Source organism: Panthera tigris, chromosome D1 (genome assembly GCF_018350195.1).
Source record: "Panthera tigris isolate Pti1 chromosome D1, P.tigris_Pti1_mat1.1, whole genome shotgun sequence".
Lineage (NCBI taxonomy): Eukaryota > Metazoa > Chordata > Mammalia > Carnivora > Felidae > Panthera > Panthera tigris.
In genome coordinates, this window is record NC_056669.1 from 108,360,485 (window position 1) to 108,378,054 (window position 17,570).

Sequence of the window (17,570 nt, forward strand, 5' to 3'; positions counted from 1 at the left end):
ACATCTGAGCTGGGCCTCTCAGAATAGACTGAAGTTCTTCCAGTGGGACCGGAGGCTGGACACAGTGGGTGGGAGGGAGCAGAGAACTTTACCAGGTACTACTGGGGGGTGTGCTATGCATTAGCCTCACAGTGAGACCTGGTAGTTGACGGAGTCCAGGGAAGAATTATCTTAGGCTTCTGTTTCCTATAGTAAATAATGCTACATCAAAGATCCGGTGAATAACCAAACATTAGACTTGATGCAAGGTTAATTTAAAGCTTACTAGACACTTGCACTTCATAGTTCACCAATAATCTGAAAACCCAGCTTCCACTCTGGCCCGACTGTGGTCTATACTGCAGTGGTCATTTCAAAATGAAATTCCAAGAAACAGAGAGGGGAGGGGGAGAGGGAGGGAGGAAAGGAGGAAGGGAAGGAAGGGAAGAAAAAGAAATTCTAATCATGTCATGTCACGATCAAAATTCTCCTCCCCACCTAAAGAAGCCAGATCATCAGCCCAGGTTTGTGTGTTGACAAATAATAGTTCGTAAATGCAGAGGACAGATCGAGTAGCAAGAGACAGTACCCAGCAGAGTGGGTACACTCCATTAAATTAAACAGTAAACTTCCTCATTGGAGAGATAGGTGCAGAACCACGTGCTTCTAGGAAAAGAGAGCGAGAGACGGACCCTCGTTGTGAGACTCTCCAGGCTCCTGGGTGGTCACTGAGGGGGAAGTAACCCTCGCTGTTTCCTTTCCTCCCTGGCAGGAAATTACTGACCAGGACATGTTTGGAGATATGAGCACAAGTCTGGTTGTGCCAGAGAAGGTCAAAACTCCCATGAAGTCCAGCAAAACAGATCTCCAAGGTTCTGCTTCTCCCAGGTACTCGAGATTGGAAGAAAATCCTAAAACAGGGAGGGTGGAATTAAGGAAACCAAGCAGATGGTGTGAGGCTTGTGACCATAGTTAGCATAGGCTCATGGGCGGGGGAAGAGTGGCTGATAATGGCTTTGGGGTCACGGGGGCTATTTAACTACCTCCTTTCCACATCTCTGGCAGCAAAGTGGATGGGGTACACACGCCCCGGCAGAAGCGGAGCACACCCCTGAAGGAGCGGCAGCTCTCCAAGCCCCTGAGTGAGAGAACCAACAGCTCCGACAGTGAGAGGTCCCCCGACTTGGGCCACAGCACGCAGGTACCCCCTCCCTCTCAAGGCCAGGGCCCTCTGAGCATCCCTAGACCTTGGCTTCTGTTCTGTCATCTTCCTTGGGCAGTTAGGTAGAGAGAAAAGAGGGAATACTGTGGAATGTTCTGAATAAAAGTCTTGAAGACAGATCTAAATCAGAGAAGTCTAACATATGTGTTACTTACTACCAGTGCGGAATTGGCTTCGGTGCTGATCTGCAGGGAGCGGAGGAGGGAGCAGGAAATGCCAGCATTGTCACAGCCTGCCATCACCCCCAAGTGGCAGTTCCACACCTGATTTGTTCTGCCTCCATCAGACCTCAGTCTAGAGATTGTGTGGTGAATCAGTTATTCTAGAGGACAGCAACCGTCAATATCTCATTGGACATCACCCACCTGGACTCAGATACCCTTCGTACTACTATGGGCCAGTTAATGTGATTTCAAGCTGGCAAATCAACAATATTAAAATATTTTGATTAAAAGACCCAAGAGTAGGCTGGAATAGAAGCAGAAGAAACCAGACCTCAGGAATTATTTTCTCTTTCTGAAGGCCAGTGGTATCGGGGCTTGGGGGAGGAACCTTTCTAAACTGGCACCTCACACAACTACACTTCCTCCAGAGCTAACAGCAAGCCTGTTCGCTTACCTGATAAATAGCACCAAGAGAAAAGTCTGTGTCAACGTGGCTTCCTGAGTTTGCCGCTATTGCATAGCTGAAAATGAACTGGAGACCAGAATAGCCTGTGCCTGGGGCGAGGTGTCAGGTGTCGTCCTCCTTGCTAATCACTGTTCCTGAAGTACCTTTTGTTCCCTGTGACAGTGGGGCTCCCCACACAGTACCCACTGCCGCTCTCCTTGGTTCTCTCCCCATTGCCCTCAATTTCGTTTCTGTGAGCACCTGGTAACTGTTACCGCCCTCCTCCTCTCCTGGTACTTCGGCTGCATCATTACCCTTCAGGGCATGCTGATCGTGTTTCTAGCTTAGTCTGCCCTCCCCCTCCTCCTTCAGGACTACTGCTGGGGCTTTGTTCCTGGTGTCTGAGTGTGTTCTCTGAGGACTCTCTGCTTACTCTTTATCCTTGTCCTTTCCATTTTGCCCTGGCCAGTGGGATACTGGGTCTCCTCCAGAAATTCCCAGTGTCTCCCTGTATTCTCCCTGAATACCCCTGCCCCAGAGATTCTCTACCCTAGTGCACCCTGCTCTCCCCTCACGCTCCCTGGGGACTACCTGACAGACACATCTGTCCCTGCAGATTCCAAGAAAGGTTGTGTATGACCAGCTGAATCAGATCCTGGTATCAGATGCAGCTCTCCCAGAAAATGTCATCCTTGTCAACACTGCGGACTGGCAGGGCCAGGTAAAGCGCTAAAGATGGCAGGGCTGGGGAGGAGGGGTTCTGGGGAGCAAGAGGCAGGACGTGGAGAAATGGGAAAATGATCCCCATGTCTCAGGCCCCTCTTCCCTGAACTCAGCCTGTAGTTCTAGGCTCCCGTCCCAGTTCTGTCATTTTCCGGCCTGTGGGACCTCACGTCACTAACTTTTTGTACCTCAGCTTCCTCATCTGTAGAAAAGTGATAGTGTTACTGGTCCTGCCTTCCTTCCAGGGTGGTCGTGTGTGGTTTTTCTGTCAGCATAACAGAATACAGGTATCTCGAAAGGTACAGAGTGCTACAAAATGCCAGAGGTTGCCCTAGTTCCCAGGAAGGCAATTCAGAAGAGGCAGAGCAATACCCTCTGGCCCCCAGTCACCGCTGCCCCCTGCCCCCGGGTAGATCCTGGCGGCAGAATCCCTCTTTCCTAGTGGCCCCGACACCTGGAACATACGCTACAGAGGCAACATGAGAATCTAAAGATTCCTTAACCTTCCCACATTTCCTGCTTAGCATGTCTATATGGGGTCTAGCCCCACCTTCTCTTCACTGGCAGCCAGAGACCTGACCTTTGCCCGGCTTTGATCTGAAGGACAGAGGACGGGCCCTGCCACTCAAGCTGGGCCTCGCCTGCTCCTTGGTGCCTGTGGGGGAGCTGCGTTCTTGCTGCGTGGACTCACCTGTGTCCCTGCCCTTTCCCTCCCTGCCCCCCAGTACGTGGCAGAGCTGCTCCAGGACCAACGGAAGCCTGTCGTGTGTACCTGCTCCACCGTGGAGGTCCAGGCCGTGCTGTCTGCCTTGCTCACCCGTATTCAGCGCTAGTAAGGGCTCTGCTTGTCTCCTGCCCTTTGGGGCTCCCTCTGACTTCATCCTCCCACCCTGACTTCTAAGCAGTGACAGGAGTGCCCTGCCTCACCAGCCCAAAACTCCTCAGTCGCCGTGTGGTTTACAGTGGCGGGCCACGGTGCTCTGTTGTCCCTGCTGGCCCCAGAGGTCAGGGTGTGAAAATGTCATTCTCCTGCTCTCCCTGCCTCCCAACTTGTACTCTTGACCTGCCACATCTTCTCCTTAAACCCAGGACGAAGAAGACCAGGGAGAAAACCAGGGTTTTACAAAGGCCTTTTACTCTCATCCCTCTAACTGTGCCACGATACTTGGCATCCAGAGTCAGGACCTCCCCAGAGGGTCCAGAGTCCCCGCCAATGGGAATGAGAACCGCAGGTCCTCCAGGCGTCCGGGCTCACGCCCAACCGCTGACCCCTGGCAGCACTGCCAGATTGTCTCCCATTAGCCTAAGCTAATTCTTTCTTCCTTCTAGACAGTCACCTGCCTCTCTGATCCTAGGTTTCTCTCCTTATTGCAAAAGCACTGTAGTTCATTGCCTCTCTGTGTATTATTTTGTTCATTGGCTTATTTTCCCTCTGTGGGTTGTGGAATCAAGTGAAGTCAAAGCTTGGGGCCTTTGTCCGAGTAGGATGCCGGCGAACCCCCTAAATGTGGTTGTGACTCTTCCCTTGCTCCCCAGCTGCAACTGCAACTCCTCCATGCCGAGGCCGGTGAAGGTGGCAGCAGTGGGAGGCCAGAGTTACCTGAGCTCCATCCTCCGGTTCTTTGTCAAGTCGCTGGCCAGCAAGACCTCCGACTGGCTTGGCTACATGCGCTTTCTCATCATTCCCCTCGGTAAAAATGGAGTAGATTTCACTCCTGAAGCAGCGTGTTGGGGCTGGGCCCTAAGAAGGGACAGTTAGGGAGCTCAAAGGCCAGGCCGTATTTTGTCCCTTAACCACTTTACCTTCTCTGGTTTCCATCTCCCAGGTTCTCACCCTGTGGCCAAATACTTGGGCTCAGTCGACAGTAGATACAGCAGTAACTTCCTTGATTCTGGCTGGAGAGACCTCTTCAGTCGCTCGGAGCCCCCAGTGTCAGGTAATGGCCGTTTGTGAGGGATTGAGGCAAAATGCCACCTGGCTCATGGAGGGCCAGTCTTGGCCAAAGGAGGGGCCAGGAGAGCTTACTTTTTCTCCTCCCTATGGTTCTACCACTCCCAATCCCTTTGCATGTTTATTTTCGCAGTAAGTATTTGGTAGGAGGAGGCCCATTATGTGCAGTCCCGCTTCACTCTGGACATTTTTAAGCTCTGCTGTTTGCTGTGCTCCTATGCATCTAGAAATAAGGAGGGCCACGAGGAGGTGATGAGGAGGACATTTCTAGTTGTAGAAATCAAGCATAAGAAACAGAGAAGAGTTACTAAGCAATCTGTTTATAAGCTAATAACACTGTGCTGACCACGTCTTTTCTCTGAAATACAGAGTAAAAGTGGCAGCGCTTAGAGTGAGCTTGAGTTCTGCAAGGCTGAGGAGTAGCAAATGTGTCACCAGACCTTGAAGGAAGTGATAGGCACAGATTGGTAGAGTGGAGGAGTCCCTCTAGGTTACGAGATTGGTATGAACAAAATAGAAGCGTGAGCACGATTAGCCTGGAGGAGAGCGGAGCTTTGAGGAACTGCAAACGGAGATCAGAAGGGAGAGAACAGCGCTTTGGTTCTTCGTTCCTTATATTCAAAACCAGAGGATCTTTAGAACCCTTTCTCTCCCTCAACTCCGAGGGTCTTCTGATGGGTCTCAACAAGGGGATCTCTGAGAAGGTTTTCAGGTTTGCCTGCTGAAATAAACCGGCAGTCATCTCTTGTCTTTTCTGCAGAGCAACTGGACGTGGTCGGGCGGGTCATGCAGTATGTCAGTGGGGCAGGTGTCACACACCAGCTCCCCGTAGCTGAAGCCATGCTGACCTGCAGGCATAAGTTGTAAGTTTCACTTCAGGGGATTTCTTGAAACTGCTAGGGTGGGTGGGCTAGCTAAATCTTGAGTTTTCTTTGCTTTTCTGTATTTTCCTTCTCCCCACCTGTTTCTCTTTGTAGCAACTCAAGAGAATAGGAGAGGCAGTGTTTTTACCGCCTTCCATCCAGGCCCCGCCATCCTTGTCCTGGGCCTCCCCACCCAAAAAAAAGCCCCCTTAGCATAAGAGAAGCCCATCCTAGGGGCTGAAATCCGCACGTGGGAGCAGGTGGTGAAGTATGCAGAATCGGATCTTTTGCCTCTGTCTGTGGCTCCTCTGCCATCCTGAGACATGATGGAAAGTGTCATGTAGTGTCTGGACTCCCTTGAAGCCACAATAAAATATCAAAAGCTGGGGCACCTGGGTGGCTCAGTCAGTTAAGCATCTGACTTCGGTTCAGGTCAGGATTTCACGGTTCGTGGGTTCGAGCCCCACATCAGGCTCTGTGCTGATAGCTCAGAGCCTGGAGCCTGCTTCAGATTCTTTCTCCCTCCCTCCCTCTCTCTCTCTCTCTCTCTCTGCCCCTCCCCAGCTTGTATTCTGTTTCTCTCTGTCTCTCAAAAATGAATAAACGTTGAAAAAAAAATTTTTTTTAAATATCAAAAGCTTGTATCCCCAGCTCTCCATGCAGTATCACCCACTAACTATAAAGCTTTTCTTTCTCTCCCAACAGCCCTGATGAAGACTCCTATCAGAAGTTTATCCCCTTCATTGGCGTGAGTACTGACTCCCCACTCCTCTGTACCCCATCCATTCTCCTGGCCTCCCCACATACACATACACAAATAAAAGATTCATCTAGACAGTAGTTCTCATCCAGAGGTGATTCTGCGCCGAGGGGACATCTGGCCATGCCCGGAGACATTTTTGGCTGTCACAGCTGGAAGTTGGGGTGCTAGTGGCATCCAGTGGGTAGAGACCAGGGATGCCGCTAAACTTCCTACAGGGCACCAGACAGCTCCCCAGCCCCGCCAAACAGATTAATCTGGCCCCAATGTCAATAATGCCAAAGTGGAGAAACCCTGGGCTGGAACATGTACTGAGCTGTTCCTTTCAGTATCCTCTTTTCCTGAATCATGGGCTACCCCAGATCATCACTAGTATCCTCATATTTATTACACCAAGCCCAGAACCTGGTGCCTTGGCCTAGGGAGGGACATCCAGAGCATAGGTTCCGCAGTCTCCAGGGAAAAGAAGGCTGCCTCAGAAATGAAATAATGATAGATGATATTCTGAAGAGAAGTCCAAGAAGTAGGTATTTCTGTCTTCAGGGTCAAATGTACCACTGAAAAGAAGGATCCCTCCTTTCCCTTCCTATTTAGTCAAAGGAGAATCTCTAGATGAGTTCATTGATTTTGAAAATAAAAGGGAAATGTCTCGAATATCCCTGATGTCAGGTGGCACTGGCCTTTGTTTCATTTGGCAGTAGCTCGGCCCAACCAAGAAAGGGACCCCAGAGGTGACAGAGCTGACACCCTGTGGGGCCAAAACACTCCACAAAAGCGTGGTTGAAAATTCAGATTTCCAAGTATGAGACAATTGAATTTCACTTCCAAGTCAGCTTATATCTTTTCCTATACTCTCCTAGCTTTGGGTAGGGGGACATATGCAGATGAAGGGCTTATTCTTTGCTCGTCCCAGACTCTGGATGCCTTGAGTGATCATGGGAGATCCCTGAGCCTGGAGAAATTCGGTTGCCCTTTCTTGTGCCTTGCTAAAGCCTACTGTCTGAATGATCCACTCAGTTCCTGTTAGCCACTGGGGCTACTTCCATTGCCATGTTGGAGGCTCCAGACCACAGCCTGTAGCCTAAGCTGATGGTTTGATACACATCTTTGTGGAGCTATGGGTTGCTGCACACTCTGGCCTCACAGACAAGAGAGAAATATTAAAAATTTAAAATTTAAACCAACAAAGGAACCGGCAGCCTCGTATAATGCCAGGGGAGCAAGGGAGTTGTGTCCAGGAAGTTCAGAGTGTCGGTATGTTACTTTCTGAGAACTAAAATAAGGACGCATAGAGAATTTGGGACAAACTTCCGTGAATAGCAGCACTGTGTTCTAAGTAGCCATGACGGGACCATTTGCACGTTATCTCCACTCCCTGCCAGTCCCCAGGGTGCAGCTTCTGTGACCTCTCAGCTCTGCTGCACCTCTGCCGGGTGCTAGGCCCTTGGCCTGCTACTTCACAGGAATTCACCTGTCACTTCAAGTCATAGCTGTAACATTTAGTCTGTTTCTAGCTGTGCCCTTTGCTGGCCGCTGGAGGGCCCCCTCTGTCCTTCCCAGAATTCTCTATGAGAAATCTAAAATCCTTTGGGAAGCTGAAATTAATACCACTTCCTTGAGGCAGGAAAGGGGCAGGAAGGTGCCTGGGATCACCTCCTTATCCATATTGTCCCAGATCTGGAAAGGAGGAAGCTGGTATCAGCACATCAGCATGTTCCCCTGCTTGGTGCAACAGGCAGGCTTTCAGAGAGCTCCTCCCCTGCAACACCCTGTCTTACTAAGCTTTCTCAGAGCGATTCTTTACTTCTCTGACATGGGAAAATGGCCTCCTACCCACGTGACCTTAGAAGAAATGAGATCAGAATACTGAAATGGTTCCTGCCTTCAAGGTGGCTTTTTGCCCTCCCTAGAGATGAGCCACAAGGCCTCATGTGCCCCCACATCATTGTTTGGAACTGGGCTTTTATACGTATCTTACAGATCTGGGCTGCTCTGGATTTGCAAAGATTTTAAAAGCCTCTGATCAAATAATATATGGTAATGGCTGTTGTGTCCAAACACTTGCTTCCAACTGGATCAAAATGTGTCCAGCTTTAGTGAGAGGACTTAGTGCGGTATCTCTTCTTTCTCTCAGGTGGTGAAGGTGGGTCTGGTTGAAGATTCTCCCTCTACTGCAGGTGAGGCTGGGATTCTTTTGCTTCTGTGAAGTGAGGTGATGCCTTCTAGGCTCATCTCTAGTCCAGCAGGCCAGAAGGTGAAAATTTGGGGGCTCCTAAGGTTAAGTCAGAATTTGAGCAGGAAAACTGTGGCCACCTTCACTTCCTGGGTGAAGCGGTGGCAGGGGGTGGTGGGGAGGTGTTAAAAGCTCAGCTACAGCTGAGACAGAGGGGTACCTTGACCCCTTGGCTGTCCCCCTGTGCTTGTCCCCCTGACAGGTGATGGGGATGACTCGCCTGTGGTCAGCCTTACTGTGCCCTCCACATCACCGCCTTCCAGCTCAGGCCTGAGCCGAGATACCACAGCCACCCCTCCTTCGTCCCCATCCATGAGCAGTGCCCTCGCCGTTGTGGGGTAAGGCTCTTGCCCATACCTCTCCTTCCCACCGACCCTCTCCCTCAGGGCCCAGGAACCGTACTAACTGCCCCCTCACCCCCGCCTGCAGCATTGTATAACAGTGATGTTATACTGAGTGTAGAAGGCAGGTTAGTGGCAAGGACGTTGGAGTTCGAATTCAGAGACTTCGGTCACTAGCCGGGCAAGTGGAACAGCCCTGAACAATGGAGGATACTCTCTTCCCTGTCTCCCAGGTAAAAGAATTGAATGAGACAAATGACAGAGAGACCTTCTATAACCTGTAGAGTGCTGTACAGGAGTCTTGCTGGGGGACTGCCCAGCGAGGGGGAAAGAGTGTGGGCACGGGAGTCCTGCACACCTGGGTTCGAGTCGTGGGTCTGTGTTAGGTCCGCTACATTAGCTTTTGGTAAAGAACTAATTACTCAACGACACTTTCTAAGGCTCAGTGAGAGAGACCACATCAAGGTGTGACCATTGAGATAGGTGTAGGGAGCACTGCCATGGATTTTGCGGGGGCGGTGGCTCAACTCCAACACAACCGAAACAAGTGGGGATTTCTACCCAGGGAGCAGGTGTGGATGGAAAATGACTAAGAAGAAACATTAGGGGTCGGGAGATTCTTGCTGAAGACAGGTCAGGGTGTCAGACATCTTCTGGGGGTGGTGGCGGATGAGGAACCTGAGCAGGTATCCCAGGTGATCAGACAGGGAGGGTGGGGGCTCTTGCCAACTGTCTTAGCAGGGTTCTTGCTAACTGGATTTTACAAAGATGTACACAAATGGGCCTAGGAAAAAGTTTGGGAGCCAGACTAAAGTTTCTAAAGTTTGGTCAAGCAAAGAATCTGTCATTTGGACAAGTTACTAAGCTTCATTTTCATCTTTGTAAGTAGAGTGAAATAGCCATGTCACAGTTTGTGAAGCTTAAATAAGAACCTGTATGGTTTGGTACCTGGCACATGGGAGGTATTATTGCCTTCTCTCATGCATTCAGTCTGTCTGTCAGCAGAGTGCCCGTTTGAGGCACTGGAGCTGTAGCAGCAAATAAGAAAGGCTCATCCGAGTCCCGGAGCTCAGGCTTCTGGGTCCTGGCAATGCCAGAGCAGCAAAAACTTTCAAATTGTGTAGGTTGCAGTAAGTGCTATGAAAAAATAGTAGGGGGATGGTTCTGAAAGGAGAAGGAATTTCTTTAGGATCTCAAGTACCCATAGTTTAGATCAGGCAGTCAGGGTGGCCTCTCAGAAGGCACCTCTCATGCCAGGCCTGAGAACAGGAGGAGATGACAGACGGCGTGTGGAGCAGAATGCTCCTGCAGGGGGCTTGAGGGAGCAGGCTGGGAGGTGAGGAAAGGGCAGGTGTGAGTCAGGAACAGAAATGGGCTCCTGCACCTTCTTCCTCCCTGTTTCCCTTTTGCTGCCTTACCTCTTTGTGTTTCTCCTGGGAATGGTCCTCAGCAGCAGGGAGGGGAGGCACTAGCCTGTGGTTGTCCCAGAAACACCAATGACAGGGTCACGGTCCCTGAAGAACATGAATGTTCTTAGATGGCGAGAAGCCTGCATTGCACCTCGGATCCCAACCCTCATCGTCCCTCACCCTCTCCTCCCCTTTTCACTTTCCATCATGTGGTCTCTACTGGCTTATGGAAGGGACAGTGCAGGAAAGGACGAAGTCCCACACAGCCGGTAATGCCTCATGGTTCCAGGCTTCCTGAGGGTCTGGGGACCAGCCCTTAACTTCGACCTCCTTTTCTATCCCATTTAAGCTGGTTTTTAATGGAATCACTGAAAGTAGGCAGAAAGAAATGTCAGATGACTTTTGTAGCCTGTGTACCTATTGTGTCTGACGCCTCCTTTCAAGAAAACATCAGCCCTTTTTCCCCTCGGAGCTAAAATTATCCCTGAGCTAGAAGTGCCATAAATAAGAGAAAGCCGCAGGTCAGCAACCATCAGCTCTCCCTCCTGGGGCTGCTGTGGAGCTGGCCAAGGTGTTTCTGTCTCTGCCCCACTTAATCTCTCCAGCCCTTGGCTGGGTTTTGCCTGGGCTCTGCTTGTTGGGTGTGTACGTATGTGTGCATGTGTATGTATATGTGTGCATACGTGCCTGCTGGGGGTGTGTGTGTGTGTGCATATGAGTGTGTGTATGTATGCGTGCAGGCTTTCTTCCTAAAGCTCCTTTCCTCTCTGCTTCCCTTATCGCCCTGTGACTTTGTATTTGGCTCCCTCACAGTGTCTCAGGTCTTTATCCGCTCCTGGCTTTGTCCTCTGATCAGCCTGTCTCTCCCTTCCCACACGAACCAATTCCATGAGACTGGAGGGAACCCAGAACCGTTTAATCTGCCGCCTCCTCTCACCCCTCCCAGAGCCTGGCAGTCTCCCCCGGGCCCTCCAATCTGGCCATGTAGTTGGAAACTGAAGGCAGAGCCTACTCTCCATTACTGTTCCCCTTTCTCAGGAGCCCCAACAGCCCATATGGGGACGTGATTGGCCTCCAGGTGGACTACTGGCTGGGCCACCCTGGTGAGAGGAGAAGGGAAGGCGACAAGAGGGACGCCAGTTCCAAGAACACCCTCAAGAGCGTCTTCCGCTCAGTGCAGGTTTCCCGCCTGCCCCATGGTGGGGAGGCCCAGCTTTCCGGTACCATGGCAATGACTGTGGTCACCAAAGAGAAGAACAAGAAAGGTAAGTGACATCTGAGGCCAGGGACAGTCGGGGCCACCGGGGTTCCCCATCTCCTCTCAGGGCTTGGGACAGAATCTGCTTCTGGGAGATCTTTGGATGAAGGTGAAGAGCACATATATCATGGGGTCCAGCCCGGGGACCTACGTCACCTGCGAGACAAGGCCGTTCCTTCTTTAGCAAAGGAAATGGATGTTCCCAGTGAGCAGTTCGTCCCTACCTGCTGAACATCAGCACCTTAGGGGCCAAGGCAGTTAGTGCTGCCATAATGAAGGGAGCCTTTCCAGCCACTACCCTCAGGGATGGACCATGTGACAGAGGAGGACATCACTGTGTCCCCATGAAGCAGAATGTTTGTTGCTTAAGAATTAAGAGGAGTACAGCCCATTTTGGATAAGATGGGGCACTTAAGTCACTAGAGGTAGAGTTGGGGGTGGCCTGGGTCCTATGCTCTGAGAGTATGAAGCAAGAATCCCCACAGCCAGGCCAGGGCTAGGGCAGAGCTTGCTGCCGTCTGTTCTGCTGATTGGGCTGTGCACCTGCCATAGCACACAAGTCTGCCAGGTGACCCGTGGGCCCTCCCAGCCCCACCCATCGCCCAGCTGTCAGGGGCTTTCTCTACTCGCTGGACCCTTCCTCCTCAGAGCATTCCCAAAGCAGCTGAGCCCCTTTCTGTTCGTGCCTCTGTTCCACAGAGTTCCTCTTGAGGGCAGGCGGGGGACTGTGCCAGGCCAAAAGCCAGAGCAACAAGGGCAGGCCTGACAGCTCTATGTGTTCTCCTTGCTGCCCCGACATCCCTAGAACAGAGATGGTGCAGACGCTCCGGTGTGGCCTCCCTCCTCCTAGCCGCACCAGACTCGGCCCTACGTGGGTGCGAGTGAGTAGGCAGGAGCCCAAGGGCACAGGCTCCTTGCCCTACAGGCTACCTAGAACACCCAAGCTGGAAGGGACCTCAGAGACCCAACTGGCCCCAGGTACTCGTTACACAGTTGATGATACTGAAGCCCAAGGAGAGGCCTGTGCTGGGAGGGGGCAGGACTCAAAGATCCTGGTACGTGCTGCCTGCCTACCCAGAGCTGGGGGGAGAGGATGTCCGTCAGCAGATCATCTCCCCCCCCCCCCCCCGCCACACACACACACAGGAAGAGGGGCCGGTGGGGCTGAGAGAGGGGAGGGGGTGAATACTTTTCCAAGGGTTGTGACACTGGTGGTTCTGCTTGCTTTCCAGTTCCCACGATCTTCCTGAGCAAGAAACCTCGAGAAAAGGAGGTAGATTCCAAGAGCCAGGTCATCGAGGGCATCAGCCGCCTCATCTGCTCTGCCAAGCAGCAGCAGACCATGCTCAGAGGTACGGGGAGACACGGGAGGAGGGGTGCTGGGCAGGGCGGGAAGAAGAGGGGCAGGGGACTCTGCGGGGAGGGAGGCGATGGCCCTCCCCGAGGGACCCTGGGGAGGTGGCCTTAGCAGCCTTGGTCACCCCCTCCTTCCCCTGTCACCCCAGTGTCCATCGACGGAGTCGAGTGGAGTGACATCAAGTTCTTCCAGCTGGCGGCCCAGTGGCCCACCCATGTCAAGCACTTTCCAGTGGGACTATTCAGTGGCAGCAAGGCCACCTGAGGGCACTATCTCCTGGCCACTCTCCCTCCTGGCACTGCCACCAGCCTCACCGCCTGCGGGCAGGGGGAGGCCAGCAGGCCTGGGTCCAGCGTCCCCTTTCCTGGCCCTGAGGCCTGTATCTCTCTTGCCCAGTCCTGAAGGACACTGCCAGTGGGGACGCTGCTCCCCTCCCTCCTGCTCAGTCCTCTCCCTCCCATTCCAGGCCGGGGCGTGTCGATTTTGCCTTTTGGCACCCATCCCTGGGCCTCCCTTCACCCACTTCCAGTCTCCCCACATGGCACCAGTTCCTTCCTGGAAATAGGAAACCTGGAACCCTGGCCCACAGCAGGGAATCCAGCCCTCCCCATCCCTCTGCCAGCTGCCCAACCTGCCCCCCCTCAAGTGGGGCCCAGGGCCACTTCCCACTCCGGTGGCTTCTCCCAGTGTGGGGTAGGAGGGGCACCCTGAGCCCAAGGGACCCCCTCCCCTCCACAATCACAGGAGCAGCCCCACCCCTCCCTCATCCCCAGAACCGCATTTCTGTGGTGATGCCATGTATTTCTGGGGTGGAGGGGCCTTCCTGGTCTCCCCCATGCACGACTTCCTCACTGACCCCCAGGTCCCCCCTAGATGTCACGAGCATCCTTGAGTGTTTCTTTGGTTCTCTGCACAGCCAGTCTCTTGGTGGTTCCATGTGACTCGCTTGGGCACCAGTCGCTGTCCTTGTGGCTCCCCCTTGTTGATGACTCTCCTCCCTCTGCCTCCCACCCCCTGCCCTCCAGCACAGCCTGCCTCTTCCTGAACTCCAGACTGGGACAGATGGGAGGCAGACCCCCACCGGCATATTGTCTGTGACCCTACATCTCCCCGTGCCCACCATGTCCATTTGTGTCCCGTTCCCTAGTGTGTTCTTCCCCTCCTCCCACCTGGACAGAGAGCCCACCTTCCCAGCCAGGTCTCTCTCCAGCAGGCTCCAAACCCTCCCTCTTGCCATGGGGGTCTGAGCCAACTCCTCAGCCTCGACCATCAGCCTTCTCAGGAGAAGCTGAGCACGCAGGGCTGCCATCCCAGCCGCAGCCCTCTGTCCACCACCCCAGCACCTCCAGAGCTTTACCGTTGCCCTCACCCCTTCTAGAAGTTTTTGCACAGAACTTCATTTTGAAAAGTGTTTTTCTCATTCTCCATACCTCCCCAAACTCCTCCAGCCCTTATACCCCTGCTCAGCCCTGCTGTCCAGAGCATCTCCTGGGCTGAGCTGCTCTCTTGGGGCCGGAGAGGGGTGGGGTTTGGGGGACTGAGTGGATGTTGGGTTTTTCATTCAATAAACTGGTGATTTCTTACCAACTAGCAAGGCTTGGGCTTCTATGCCTCTCACTGTGATGCAGGATCTATCCGACCCTCTCCCCTCTGCACAACACAGCCGACTCCTCTCCAAATCAACTCCTCTCAAATGGCTGGAAGAAGCGCATTCTCATTTCCTTAATTATAGAAACAGGCATGAAGCTGTCTTTCCCGGTATGAGGCAAGCAGAGGTCAGAAACAGAAATAACACTCTTCTCACACCAAAATAACCTTTTTTCTCTGGGACTCACCATCCCCAAATCCCACTTCCCAAGACCGTGACATGTCAAGGGCAGTTTCTGTCTTCTGATTGATAATTAGAACTTGGGTTCTTTCCCTCTACTGGGCTGATGTCCTGCCATAGTTTTTGGATGCTGGTGAAGTCTGAGGCCTAGGGGGAGAGGGTGGAGCTGGGGTCTGTCATTAGGTTGGCTTTCCTGCCTGCCTTTAACTTGGAGATGGAACACAGTCACAGCCCCTGCTCTCCGGGTGCCTGGTTCTTTGCACACTCCCAGGAGAGAGGCCTGCACACCAACCTTCCTCTCGTGGTGAAGTGCCCAGAGATTGGGACTTGGCATCCTTGCCCTGCAGGACGCAGCCACAGGGGAGTGTGTGACCGGGTAGGATGGGCTGTCACTGGTCCCCCAAGCCCTGTGGTCTAATGACCTATTGGAGGGAGACTCTGGGACCCAGCAGTGTGGCCCTGCACCAAACTCTCTGAGCCGGAAACATGGAAATAATGCCTGCCTCCCAAGGGGAAGAGTCCAGTGAGGTCTATGAAAGCGTCCCAGAAATGCAGTCTGCATGTTAGTTACCGAACAAGTTTGGTTCGTGAGAGGAAATGCCAGAAGTCCAATTGTGTCTAAGGTGAGCTAGAGAAGATGGGAGTGTGGCCTCAGGGCAGAGTGGAAGCTCCAGGAGAGGCCTCCAGGGTGGGAGGCAGTGGGAGAGGGCTCAGGCAGTGCCGGGGCTGCGGGGACCTGGGGGCTCATGGGAGGCCCAGGCGGGAGGGGTGTGGGTCCAGCTTAGAACTGAGGAGGCCGAGCAGATGATGGGAAAGATGAGGGTGAGGAAGAGGCATAAACCCCCAGCCTGCTGCGTCTGACTCCACATCCTGGGCCTCCCCTCCTCCCACCTCCAGGGCTTTGCTCTTGCAGTTGCCCCCTTTCTCCTGCCGTCATCTCTACCGGATCTTTCGCATCCGCACCAACACGCAGGAACGGCTCCCTGGTTAAAAACAACTTCTCTGCTTCTAGATCCCCTCTGGCTGCCACGCCATGGCTCTGCTCCCTTTAAAGTGAGATTCTCCAAGTGGTGTTCATGCTCCCCGCCTCCACTTGCCCTCCTGCCAGCTTTTCTCCTCAACAGCCCCGTCAGAAGCTCCCTTACCAAGGTCACCAGTGACCTGAGTGGCCACATCCAAGGGTCTGTTTTCTTGCTTGACCTGTCCTGTACGTGCCCACTGCCTGTTAGAATGACTTTCTCCACTTGACCTGTGGACAGCGCTCTGCTCTCCTTCCACTTCTCTGACCCGCCCTTTCTTGACCTCCCTTAAGTTACCCTCTTCAGCTCCCCAGCCTCAGAACGCTGGGGAACACAGGGCTCCGGCCTCTGGTCTTCTCTCTCCCACACTCAGCCCCGTGGTATGAAATGCTCCCCTGTGCACAGACTTCTCCCTTTATTCTTCCATTCTGAGGCCAAACCCTTTGGAAGCACCACTGACTCTTGTCTCTCATACCCAACATCCAGTCCACCAGCAAATCCTATAGGCTTTCCTGAGACAGATCCAGAACCCAACAGCTCCCTACCCCTCTCACTGCTGCTATCTCTTGTCTGGATGTTCTAATAGCCTCTTAACTGTCTGTGCTTCCACCTACTCTTCCTGTAGTCTGTTCTCCACACAACAGCCAGAGAGAGCTTTTTAAAATGTTAATCAGTCTGTGTTAAACTGTCCAATGGCTTTCCATCCCACTAAGAATATAATCCAAAGCCCTCATCATAACCCACAAAGCCTATATGATCTGACCTCCTCACTTGATCTCTCTTCTCACTCTGCCCTTCTCCCGCTGGCCTCTTTTACATGCCTCGGACACACCGGGCACGTTCTGCCTCAGGGTCTTTGCACAAGCTGTTGCACCTGCCTCTAGGTCCATGCAGCTTGCTCCCTCATTGAAGTCTTGGCTTAAATGTCACCTCAGAGAAGCCTTGCCTGCTCAACCTATCTAAAATAGCACCTCCCTTTTCTCTCACCCTTCTTTATTTTTCCTTATTAGCACTTCTCACTCCTTGGCACTTAATTATTCATTTGTTTGTCTCTCCGCACTGGAGAGTAAGCTCCAAGAAAACAGGAATTTTTTTTTTTTTTTACCTGCTATATCCTTGGTACCCAGGATACTTCTTGGCTCATCATAGGTACACAATGAGTATCTGTTGACAGAGTGAATGAAGAGGCCTGTGCTGCTAGAATGGAGTCCCCAGTCCAGATGCACCACTCAGACACTTTAATGCCTCAGCCCCAAGCATACCTGAGTTTTCTCATAGGCCCTGGAGTAAGAAGATAGACTCCAAAGAGAAGGAAAAAGGTTGTGTAGGAATGGTTTCCAGAATTCCAAAAACAAGGCAACTCCTATCTACACATTGAGATGGCTTGCTCAGTCCTCAAGGGTGAAAGCTGGACTGGGGCTGCCAGAAACATTCTCTAAAGACGAAGGATGGCATTTGGGTGCAGAAGGTGGAAGGACCTCTGTCTAACCTGTATACCAACTCTAGGCTGGTTTTATTATTAATTTAAAAACAAACATATTTTAGAATAGTTTTAGACTTACAGAAGAGTTACAAGGATGGAACAAAGAGTTTCTGTATCCCCTCACCTAGTTTTTCCTGTTGTTAACATGGTATGTTTATCCTAACTAATGACCCAACACCGACACATTATTATAAACTAAAGTCCATATTTAACTCCAGTTCCTTAGTTTTTTCCCGAAGCCTTTTATGCATTCCAGAATCCAAGATATCCAGTATCCAAGATACCACGCTACATGTAATCTTTTGGGCTGTGACATTTTCTTAGACTTTCCCTCATTTTGATAACCTTGACAGTTTTGAGGATACTGGTCAGGTATTTTGTAGAATGCCCCTCGACTGGAATTTGCCAGCACATCACGCCAAGGGTCCCTGCCATCAACATGATTTGTCAGCCAAGGTAGTGTTGACTAGTAAAGTCACACCCCCTTCCATACTGTGCTCTTAGGAAGGAAGCCACTAAGCATAGCCTACACTTA

The 17,570-nt window shown here is 52.2% G+C and overlaps 1 protein-coding gene across 3 annotated transcripts in view; it reads left to right on the top strand.

Annotated features, from left to right (window-relative positions):
• Positions 1 to 14,293, top strand: part of PACS1 (phosphofurin acidic cluster sorting protein 1) — a 151,985-nt gene extending 137,692 nt beyond the window's left edge. For all 3 annotated transcript variants that reach the window (XM_042958569.1, XM_042958570.1, XM_042958571.1), the window contains exons 12-24: positions 752 to 867; positions 1,045 to 1,180; positions 2,427 to 2,531; positions 3,259 to 3,365; positions 4,070 to 4,224; positions 4,360 to 4,470; positions 5,245 to 5,347; positions 6,053 to 6,095; positions 8,242 to 8,284; positions 8,543 to 8,678; positions 11,129 to 11,355; positions 12,581 to 12,700; positions 12,854 to 14,293. In XM_042958569.1, the coding sequence (XP_042814503.1) occupies positions 752 to 867; positions 1,045 to 1,180; positions 2,427 to 2,531; positions 3,259 to 3,365; positions 4,070 to 4,224; positions 4,360 to 4,470; positions 5,245 to 5,347; positions 6,053 to 6,095; positions 8,242 to 8,284; positions 8,543 to 8,678; positions 11,129 to 11,355; positions 12,581 to 12,700; positions 12,854 to 12,969 (1,518 nt within the window). In that variant the 3' untranslated portion in view covers positions 12,970 to 14,293. The remainder of the gene's footprint in view (positions 1 to 751; positions 868 to 1,044; positions 1,181 to 2,426; positions 2,532 to 3,258; positions 3,366 to 4,069; positions 4,225 to 4,359; positions 4,471 to 5,244; positions 5,348 to 6,052; positions 6,096 to 8,241; positions 8,285 to 8,542; positions 8,679 to 11,128; positions 11,356 to 12,580; positions 12,701 to 12,853) is intronic.
• Positions 14,294 to 17,570: the final 3,277 nt, after the last annotated feature.